Below are 11,413 nucleotides of genomic sequence, written 5' to 3'. Positions count from 1 at the left end.
ACTGTTTTCATTTGACAATCAATGCAGGGATGAAACTACAAATAATTAATTATTTAAAACGTCAAGAAGTAGTTTAAAATAAATAAATAATTGATTTACCTTGGTGCTAACTATCTTGGCCATAGGGTGAGGGAATTGAATGGACAAATAGCGAAGAGTTTTGTAGATAACATATATTATAAGAAATATATAAGACCTTATAGTAAGTACATCCCTAGTTTCCACCCTGTAAAATAATATCCTTTCAATGAGCGCTCTTTTATACAACGGCGTTCCCTATTTCTGTGGAGCACAAACCAAGACGTAGAAGAATAAGAGGGAAGGTATTGAAAGAAAATGAGTAAGTGAGAGTTGTACTGAAGACAAATATACAAAACAGTCCAAGAGCAGCTTTTCTTAAAAGAACAACTAATTCGTCATTCAAATAAAAATAGAAAGCGGCCGGTTACCAGAACATGAAAAGTGTTGATGAAATATATAATAACGGATATTAATAAATCATGATTATTACATTGGGTAAGATTTGTTTCTCATTAGAACATTTTTTTGTTATGTAAACCCTTTGCCAACATGTGCAAAATAAAAATAAAAGAGATAGTAGAACAAGAGAAAAAGCAAAGATTTTTAGTCACTTTTTTTTCTAATTTATTACTTCATAAAGAAACTAGAGGTATATAATTCATATAATATATAAAATTCAACTCTTCAATAATTTCTCCACATTATAAATACTCTACTATCAACTCCTTATTTAATTTTCTGATACTCGAGTGTACATTTAACTTTAATTCAGCTGATAAATGTATTTCTTATTTTTTATGTTTTATTGAGATATTTTAATGAGTAATACCCTTAGATACTGTATTACAGATTTATTCCTCAATTTCTATCAATACATTATTCTTATGAAACCTTGGGTTTCAAATATGTTTTTCTTGAGTACTCATTGGAGTTATAGATCTTCCTTACTTGATAAAAGAAAACCATTTGCGGCCTATTTCTATTAATAACTTATTCTTACTAAACCTTGTGTTTAAAATATGTTTTTCTTGAGTATTCATTCGAGTTATAGATCTTCCCTACTTGATAAAAGAAAGTCATTTTGTGTGGCTTTCCAACACAAAAGGAATTAAAAATGATTTATCGCAAAATTGAGTGTGAATTAAATTTGTATACTTGAAACAATTAATATGTATTAACGCTTTTTGAGAGTTGCCAATTGCTTTTAAAGTATTCCAAATTGATAATCATACTAAAAGAGTGATAAATTAATGGATTTTTATTAGAAAGGCCGTATTGGGACTAATATAAGTATATTAACTATAAAGCTTCTAAACTATAGTTAATATTCTTAAGTATCTTAAATGATCCTACAAATATTGCATAATATGTTTAATAAATATGAAGCTCTATATATTTATGATGTAAAAAATATATTGATATTTTTTTTTTCTTTTGATATTTGTTCAAGATTTTTTATTTTTGTTTACACAACATTTTTTTTCTTAAAAAATGTTTGATTTTAAATATTTTTTTGCCTTTCTATTAAAAAAAAAAAAAATTAGGTTTTAAATTTACATAAAAAGTGTATATATATTTACAAAAGCAAATGGAAAAAATTGATTTTTGTAAGCATACAAAAGTTTACCAATCAACGTGTGTGTTGTGTATTTTATTTTGTTACAAAGCTACATTTAAGATTTTTTAATATTTAATTTTTTTCTTCAAATATACATAATATTTTATTAATTTGTTATAATTCCTAAGAAATCCATTCTCATTATACTTTTAAAAAATAATTTAATTTATGTTAAACAAATGAATATTTTTTTTTTTTCCTAAAATCCTTACTTTGTTAGAAACTTTTCATGGTGTTGAAACATTTTAGTATTCAAACTAGTTTATTCATTAAATATATATTAATGTATATTTTCTATTTTTACTGCGCACTTTTTTTAAATTAGTTTCTTAGAAAGGAATGAATAAATACATAAATTAGTATAATTGGGATAAATCAAAAATAAAAGAGCACATTTTTTAAAGATATGAAAAAAATATATATTTTACAAATAAAAAAACATCCAAAAAATCCTAGTTTTTTCCCATTCAGTCAACAATTTTTCCTTTCCTTTTTTGAATGTCCAAAAAGAAGCATTGAAATTCAAGCATCCCAGCCTCCGTCATAATAGGTCATGATTAGATAAAATAATATAAATATTCTCCACAAGGTGGAGTGATACCCTGTAGCTTGTTGTATAAAACTTATTGTTCTTATAAAATTGCACATACGGAGAATTATTTTCACAGCACCGTCTGTTTGAGTGACAATTACTTTTTATATTCAATAATATTATCATTGAGGGAGTTGTATTATTTTGCCAGTATCGAACGCTTTGCTTACAAACTCATATAAGTAAACAACGCTTATCCCCCATTGTAAAGAGTGCTGTTGTGTCGACTTGAGTCGAGTATTTACAGAATCCGAGTCGATAAATTAGAAAAGGAAAAAGGAGATTTTTTTTTATCTACTATTATTGAGTTTCGGTCGGAAAATACAAGAACGTTGTAGCTTTTAGTGGACCTTTAAAGAAGTTTGGTTTTACTGGTTAGAAAGAAAAATTTGGTTTGGATCGGTATAAAAAAAAAAAACAACGTCTAGATTTGAGGCGAATCAGGCTAGAAAATATCTGGCTTTGGGCTAACTTGAGCTAGAAAGCGTTGGGTTTCTGGCCATCATCTCACGGGCTTTTGGGCTAAAATATGATAATATTTTCAATAAAATATAATCTAATATATACTTATAAGCCCTAAATATTTACAACACCAGTATAAAATGACTAATTCATAGAGTCATATATCCCACAACCAAATCTCGATCAATTTAATAAAAATAAATTAATTTTGAAGCTTTAAATATTGATAAACTTATCAAAATGTGCTTTTTTTGATCTTACAAATACGCCAATATTTCCATTTCTAATAATGGAGGTTGGTTGATTAAACATTTTAAGTGCTTTACATACGTTGCTTTAAAATTCATCATACAAATACACTCTAAAATAGATATTTGTTATTGCAACACTTATAAATAATCAATAACGTCGTCCTCAGTTTTACTTTCCATAAGGTGTCAAACAAAAGATGATGTGATCTATAAGTTGTAAAGGAAAAAATTTAAATTAGAAATAAATATCGGCCTGGAAGTTCGAGCTTGGCAAAATGATGTTCGGAAGCAAATCCACCTCTTTTCTGGATTTGTCTCATTTAAAATTTGGTCTAGAGCGATTCCATATATGTATATATTTTTATTTTTTTGTACCTCGGTACAACTATATTTCCACTTATTATTTTATGAAAAAATTACTTTTAATTTTTTAACATATTAAATACAATATTCTTGTGCATCTAAACTTAATTCACAGAACTTGTACTTTTGCAGGTATGTGATTAATTTCCGCTTGATATGGGGCGGTATGAAAATAACAAAAATCTTTATGCACAAGACTTAACTTAAAATTTAAAAAAAAACTCAATCACTTGGTTCATTGTCCTAATTATATGAGTACACTCAAATAAAAAATATTGAGAAGTCTCAAGTGATTGTTTACAGAGGAAACATGTTTCCTCTTCCAATGTTCTACCATATAAACTAGCCAATGTTACTAAGTTGGTAACTACTCTGAACTTGATCCAAAATAATGAATAGTTTATCATCCTATTAAGGCCTCTGATTTTATCCCCGACCAAGCCATTAAAGCCTATCCTATCTTTCTTGATATGATATATATCAAAAGAAATTATCGATGGTTGTGAATTATCTTTGGAATGGGAGATTCCAGTGAAGGAATGTTTCTACAGAAGTTAGAAGCCATGATATGTGTAATGTGGTTGACACTTCTATATACCCATCTTTTGCAAACAAAATAGATTTACGACAATATTATTCTATATTTCCCAAGAAAATTGAAGTCCAAAGACCAATTGTGCCATTCAAATCAAGGTTAGCTACGATTTCAGTATCATTGTTGAGAAAGTGTACTCCATCCCCTACACTAAAACCTTTTATTGAATATCTGAAACGAAGAACAATTAAAAGAAACATACACGAAGTTATCGGAGCCTGTAGTAGTAAACTTCTAACTTCTACAGAAACATGGTTTACTTATCGTAAAATATCCAGTACCCTGGAAGATGGAAGTAAGAATTATGAAGACAAACATGGAGAATGCCATTTTTTCTGTTTAATGGAGACTACATTCTTGAGAGCAGAGCCTGTGTACCTCCCACTAAGAATTTGGACGATCTGAAGGTCAAACTGATGGCTGCCTGTGACTTCATCCCCGTATACATGGCGCATGAAGCGTGCAAGTTCCTTCCAGAAAGACTTCGAGCTGTGGTCAAAGCTAAGGGTGACCATTTGAAATGAAAGTTATGTCACATGTTTTGTAACTTGTCTCAACCTATGTCCATAATTATATGTAAATTATGTAATTTGTACTTTAATAACCATTCAACAGAACTTTCTGTGGACCATGTATATTCCTTACTTGATAAAAAAAACTGTTTGCGGCTTGTCAGCACGAAAACAAGCTAAAATGTTTTTATCAAAACTAACTGTGGATTACTTTTGTATTCTTCGACAAATTATCGTCAATTTCTATGAACAAATTAATTTAATAAACCCAATGGATACACCGTAAATTAAACTTAAAGTACCCAAAATTGATCATCTTAATAAAAGAATGATAAATTGATAGATTTTATTTAAACGAGCATATTGGGCCTATATAAAACTAGTAAGTAATATGAAATTTGACTCAAATATATCATAAATTGGGAGACCAATTTTTTTTCGGTTTGATCTTAAGTTACTTTTTCTAGACGGATTTGGACCGAAATTTTTTTCCCTGTCTCAATGTATGGACCAATTTTCCACCTTATCCACCAGATTTATGGGTAACACAAATAGGACTTATACATCACATTTACCTTGATATGACACAATGATTCTGATTGTTACAATATTAAAATACACATGACATATCAACCATTAATCAACAGAATCGCTCTAGGCCGAATTTTAAATGAAACCAACCCGTCTAGGCCCGAGCCCAAAAGCCTGCTTTCCGAACATGATATTGCCAACCCTGAAAATCAAAAATTTTATTTACAAATTAAACATAAATATGATAAAATATCTGTTTCATGCATTAGCATTAATTCTAGACTGCTCTAAAAGAGAGTATATTAAAGTAGGTATTAGATTGAACGAGGAAAGGAAGAGGAGGCATGCTAACCTATTCCTAGTCAAGGCAAGAGATCTAAGTATTGTAGATACAGTTACGAATGAAGAATTACAATAAATTCTTCGAACTACTTCTCAAGGGCATTTAATTAGGCCTCGGCTCAATTATGTTCCAAAAGAATAGGTACCTGTCATTTGGATAAAACGAATGGAACGAAGTGGTATGGCCAGGAAAGATTTCTGGATGCATGAGGCAGAGTGGAAACAAATCCAAGGAAGATGACCAAATTGTCTACTTAATATTATCAGGGAATGTTTAGGTGCATAAATTGTATGTATAATAATGAAAAGTCATGCTTAAAATGTACTTTTAACTCAACATACTTTACTGGTAAGGTTAAAAATGGTGAATGTAACAAAAATGGATGAGTCTTTTAAGAAGTCGTTTGAAGGGAAAATTGGTGTTGAAGAAATTACATAATTTATACGGTCATATAATAAAAAATAAATCCCCTGGACCTGATGGCTTTCCAATGGAATATTATACGAAATATACTATACTTTTTCCCCCATTGTTAGAAGAAGTTTTCAAGGAAAGGATTTCTAACGTGTTTTTTTTTTTAGATACACATTTCAATAGGAAAACTAATTCTTATACATCAAAAGGATAAGGATCCAAGATTTATAGAAAACCTTCGGCCTTTCACTATGCTCAACCTGTCGTATAAAATCTATAATGGAATCATAGCAATGATATTAAGCAAGGTTTTGCCTCATATTTTAAACTTGTCACAAAAAGGGTTTGTTCAAGGTAGAGTCATGGAGGATGTGGTCATAGGAAGTAAGAATTCACAGTCAACCAAACACAATTCCAAAGTAGAGCGTTGGCGATTGATTTTATGCAGGCATTCCACAGTATATTATCACACGAATGGAAATAAAAAGTTGAAAGGCACACGGGTAGGGAGATAAGTTTATTAGAAGGATGTCAGTAAGTCTCTGTGACTTATTAACTTTTATAAAAGAACAGAGTATAGTCTCGATGTGCTTAGAGGATACCGTCATGAAAATACCATCTCCCCGGCTCTATTTATTATTGCCTTAAATCCATTATTAGAGGGAATCAATGCATCAGAGTATATAAAGGATGTAAAAGTGGGAGGGGTAGAAAATAAAATTGAAGTATTGCTCCCGTTTTCCATGGATTTCTCGAGGTTTTACACCTACAGAAAATCCCAGCTTTAATTATTCCATTATATAAGTTTCATTTAATTATCTACATGTATAATTAATTAATTACGTACTTTTTTAAGTGTCAAGTAAATGAGCTGTATCCTGTTCCACTACTCTACAAAATTTTGTATTTTTGAAGCAGTATGAGATGTTTCATGTTTTTATTAAAAAAAATCACATGGATTCTAGTGATACGAAAGTAAATATTTAGCCTGGAGGTTGGATTTTGTATTTTGCCATTATAAAACTCCTGGTGCCACTACAACTTTTATTTTTGCAAGTGGGATTTGGTATTGGTTTGACAGTATTTATTATTCCTTAACAGGATTTTTATTCAATGAGAAACCCTCAACAGGTAAAGTACAAAAAAAGTATTTAGTTCTATATTTGTACGACGCTACCTGTTTTTTTTAATCCATCCATCATAATTGACGATTACTTCCCCTTTTGTACACGTACTTGATGTACAAGGGTGAATTAATAAACAATGTTGTTCTTTTTTCATGTGACGTCATCCTATCTGTAGAAAACTTATCTAAAAAAATTAAGGGGGGGGGAGGTAATGTCTTATAAAACGTCTTTCAAAAAGTCACAGCCCACTGCTCCCGTTTTTTTCATTGTGGCTTTTATGTTCATCACTCATCAGTAACTAAGTTGCTTTAGTTCATTGTTTTGTACTTTTGAAGGTCATTTGTAATTAATTTATATAGCTACAAATTACCAATACCCAATTTTAAAGTAAAATTAACCTTGTTTACCCGATTCTATTTTCTACTTTCTATTGCGAAACTAAGAACAAAGGAATATAGGAAATAGTTCACTGAGTTAATTCCAGTTAAAAACCAATCAACCTTCACTAATTGTAAAAACATCGTTACAGTTGTTTAGGAATAAATAAAGAGTAATTAGAAAATTTACCTATTTTTATTTTGAGCCTTCAATTTATTTTTCTATTGGAAAAGGAAAGTTCAAGAGATAAATATAATTAAAAATAAATTACAAATATGTCGTCTGATTTCAATACTTTTTTTTTAATTTGAACATCTAATAAATCTATTTGTAGAATCCTAAACAATAGAAAACTACCAATATTTTTTTTTTTGAGAATAAAATAATGGTGCGTAGCTTGTGATTGAGCAATAATATGTGTGGAACATTAAATAAACAAATGATACATTTTTTTTTCTTGTTTCACAAACACCTTTAATTAAAAATTTCTACATCTCCACCCATTGCTATCACTAAACTTATTCAGTGCTATAATTGTAAGTTGATTTTAACTCTTGCAAGTAACTACGCTACTTTTATTACCGAATTTTAATTTTAAGATATTCAAACCAAAAGTGAAGTTGAACTTAAGCATAGCTTTTATCAATACCTTTGTGCCCGTCTACAAATATTTTTCCATCTTTACCTCCAGACAATATTAAAGGGACAATTAGAATTCCCAGCCTCCCATAATTGGTAAACCCAGTGTATATTACCTAGAGTCATGAATTTTAACGTGATCTTGATCCTGAATCCTAATTTTTATGTCAAAATCCTTCCAAAAACTTTAAGAATTTGTTAAACATTCTTTGGTCACTATATCTATCGATTTTGATAGTTTTAAGAATCATTATTGAGTTATTTTTCTGAGGAAATTGATGCTTTATTTCCGAGTAACCATTTTTTATTGGTTTCAATACGTAAAATTAGAGTTTCAATCAGTCGACAAGAACTCCAAATTTGACTAATGTCTATGAGATTAAAAGTATATAAGGGATTATTACTAAATAATTGTACAGTTTCAATTAAAAATATTTTGAAAGAAAATTTTACTAAGGAGTCAAACGATGTATTTTCTAGTTGAAATTGGCTACTTTTGTAAAAAGTATTTATTTACAATATACAATAAATTCAAATGGACTTGAAAAAATAAGTACTGTAGAACTGTACATAATCTGTCATAAATATATTTTATGTTATCCATCGAAAATGGATCCTTTCTACAATAAAAAAAGACCACAAATATTTACAAGCTGTACATGCATCGTTCACAGCACTCAATGGTTTGAAGACTTTCCTTCTAGAACAACTTTAAAATTAGTGATTAATAAAAAATAGGTTATTGATTTAATATAAAATTTAAACTTACTTGTCTATATATAATAGTATTTTCAAGAGATTTTTTTTCCATTATATCATCTTTTTTTTACATTTTATTTCTATTTTTGGAAATAAATCCATCAATTTCTAGTTTATTTTTCACCTAGATTTGTCCAAAACTATTTTTTAAATTACATTTTATATCAAATGATTATATTTCTTATCAAAACATTTATTTGTCAAATCTAAAAATATGTATTTTAGAAAATAATATTACTTATAAACAAATAAGTTTTAAATATACAGAGAGCGGGGATCACATTGTTGCCTACTTAAAACCTTGATAACTTGAAGACGACATTATCAAATAAAAAACCGGTTACCAAATAGGAAAGCTATTCTCGTCAGCTGACGATACGTAGTTCAGTTAGCATCATGCCGTCATCATATGAGGAGATAAAGAGCTATAAGTGGAACGAGGAGCTTTCGAGGTCCGCCGTAGTCAAGGCATTGGTTAATAATGGAGGTGAAATCTCCAATTCAACGATTGCTTCAATCTTAGGAGTGAATTTACGGACTGTTCAGCGTATCTGCGTAAGAAGCTAGAGGACACCTGGGATGTTGATGCCACCATAAAGAAGGCACCCAAGGAGGAGGGCGCCGACAGGAAGGTCAGGGACACCGACTTTGTCGACAAGGTGAAGAAGATGGTTGAGGATGACCTATATTTAGGTCCATGAAGGCCATGGCGAGGGATCTGGGCTGCCATCATGAAAAACAATAAGGGATTGTGTATCTGAGGATTTAAGGTGCAGGAGCTACAAGATGCAGGTGGGCCAGATCTTGCCACAGAAGGCAAAGGACAACAGGCTGATGAAGTCAACAAAATTGCTCAACAAGCTCAAGCACCAAAAGCAGCACGGGATGCTGTGGTTTTTATCTGATGAACAGGATTTCTGTCAAGATCAGAAGGTCAACAAGAAGAACAACAGGTGGATAGCCACCTGCACCCGCCATGTGAGGAAGGTAATGAAGACCAAGTTCCTTGCAATGGTCATGGTGTTCGGGGTGGTCAGCAGTGAAGGTCATGTTATGCCTCCCCACATGTTTGAAACGGGTCTAAAGGTCAATACAGAGGTCTACCTGGATGTTATGGAGAAGTTGGTTCTGCCCTGGAGCCAAGGGGTGGCCGGAGGAGAGGCCCTGGGTGTGGCAACAGGACTCATCACCCTGCTGTCCAAAATCTCAATGGGAGGCTCTCACAAAAAAAAAAAAACCAGCAAAGAATACGTAATATTTGTGTTCAGTCTGTTTTTTTATTGAGAAGTTTACTTTCCCTCTCATTCGACATACCAAGCTACACAATGAGCCTATTCCTTGGCATTAGAAAATGAATATTTCTAATACAAAAGAAGACTTTGGATGGTCAAAGTGTCATGGATTGATTAGGGAATTAAATCTATTTAGTAATAGGATGGATAGGATTATCCTATCAACTTCCCAAATGGATAATGGAAGAAAATTAACTACTGAGTTTCAAATAGACAGAGGAATTATGTTTTTCAGAGCTCCATGTAAAGATTGAGGTAAATTATCATCACCATAAGACACACTTTTTCAGAATGATCTCAGTTATATATTCTGAGATTATTGATTAGTTTAAGCCTGGAGGTCAATAACGTTGATATAATTAAAGCGATAATTCTGTTCGGCGTGTCATCAAAAAGTATAGATCGTACTCCTAAAACTAAATCGATAGAGAATTCTTCATAAAATATTAAGAGTTACCTAACAAAGAATATAACCAATAGTTTTGGGAGATATTCGTGCAATTTTAATTTCGGCGGTTGTAAGATACGGAGTGTTCCAATCGAAGATTCCTAAGACGATCGAATCTCCTTAGGATTGGGCCTCTGATATTATTAAATATAATCCATCAAACTCATCTAGGTCTTTTAGGACATTTCGGAAGATACTAAATTTTATTTTAGAAAGAGCTTGAAGAAACGAGCTAATTCTCAGTCTAAATACAATTTTGCAATTAATATTACATATTCATCATTTATTGATTTTAATGGTTTGTTTGTTATTTATATGTTGACGGGAATTGATATGAATTTGACGTATTTCCTATTCTTTATTTTATTGGTGTTTATTCAGTTAACATTTTTATGCATAGTTTGTTCTTAAGATGACAATGTTTTTAAATTGGATTTATAAATGTTTATGTTGATAAGTCTTAATCTGTTGATGAAATATTAGACTATAATGTTTAATTATATTTCCTCAAATGCATCTTCACCATAAAATTCTAGATAATTCTTATTTATTAATGCTACTTAAATAAATGTATATATGCATATTTATAAAGACATTAAGGAACGTTATCAGCTTTCAAAAGTTTTGGGAACGGTTTCGACTATTTAAATCATGTTTTTACAAGGGTTTGTAGTTAGTTATTATCGTTGAGACTCGGTATGAAACCAAATTTATTTTGGTTTGGTCTTAAGTGACTTTTCATAACCAATCTGGATCGTTATTTTGGTCCAGGTCCCAATTTTGACCGTGGGTTGAAATACAAATTATTGACCGCAATTTTAATCGTCGACTGATTAAAATCAAGGACCTAAATTTCCTTTTCTAAAAATACAAAATGCCGCTAATAAAAATGACGACCAAATTAGTTAAATTTAAAAGGATCCCAGAACAATTTAAGATATCCAGACCGAAACCTACACAAGTATATTTTTTTTGTTTGGGGACACACATCGTTTTGGGTTGGCAGGGTCACATAATGCCCTCCTGTTGTTAAATAACAATAAGACATGAAATTACTAAAATCAGAAA

The 11,413-nt window shown here is 30.8% G+C and overlaps 1 protein-coding gene across 1 annotated transcript in view; it reads left to right on the top strand.

Moving 5' to 3' along the window:
* The first annotated feature begins 342 nt into the window (after positions 1 to 342).
* LOC121118060 (protein APCDD1) overlaps positions 343 to 11,413 on the top strand; it is a 112,957-nt gene continuing 101,886 nt past the window's right edge. Inside the window, 1 exon segment of the mRNA XM_040712605.2 lies at positions 343 to 516. Coding sequence (XP_040568539.2) covers positions 501 to 516 — 16 coding nt within the window. The 5' untranslated portion in view covers positions 343 to 500.

This window comes from Lepeophtheirus salmonis, chromosome 5 (genome assembly GCF_016086655.4).
Source record: "Lepeophtheirus salmonis chromosome 5, UVic_Lsal_1.4, whole genome shotgun sequence".
Lineage (NCBI taxonomy): Eukaryota > Metazoa > Arthropoda > Copepoda > Siphonostomatoida > Caligidae > Lepeophtheirus > Lepeophtheirus salmonis.
Note: the sequence above shows the minus strand (reverse complement) of the source record. Positions and strands in the feature narration are given on the sequence as shown.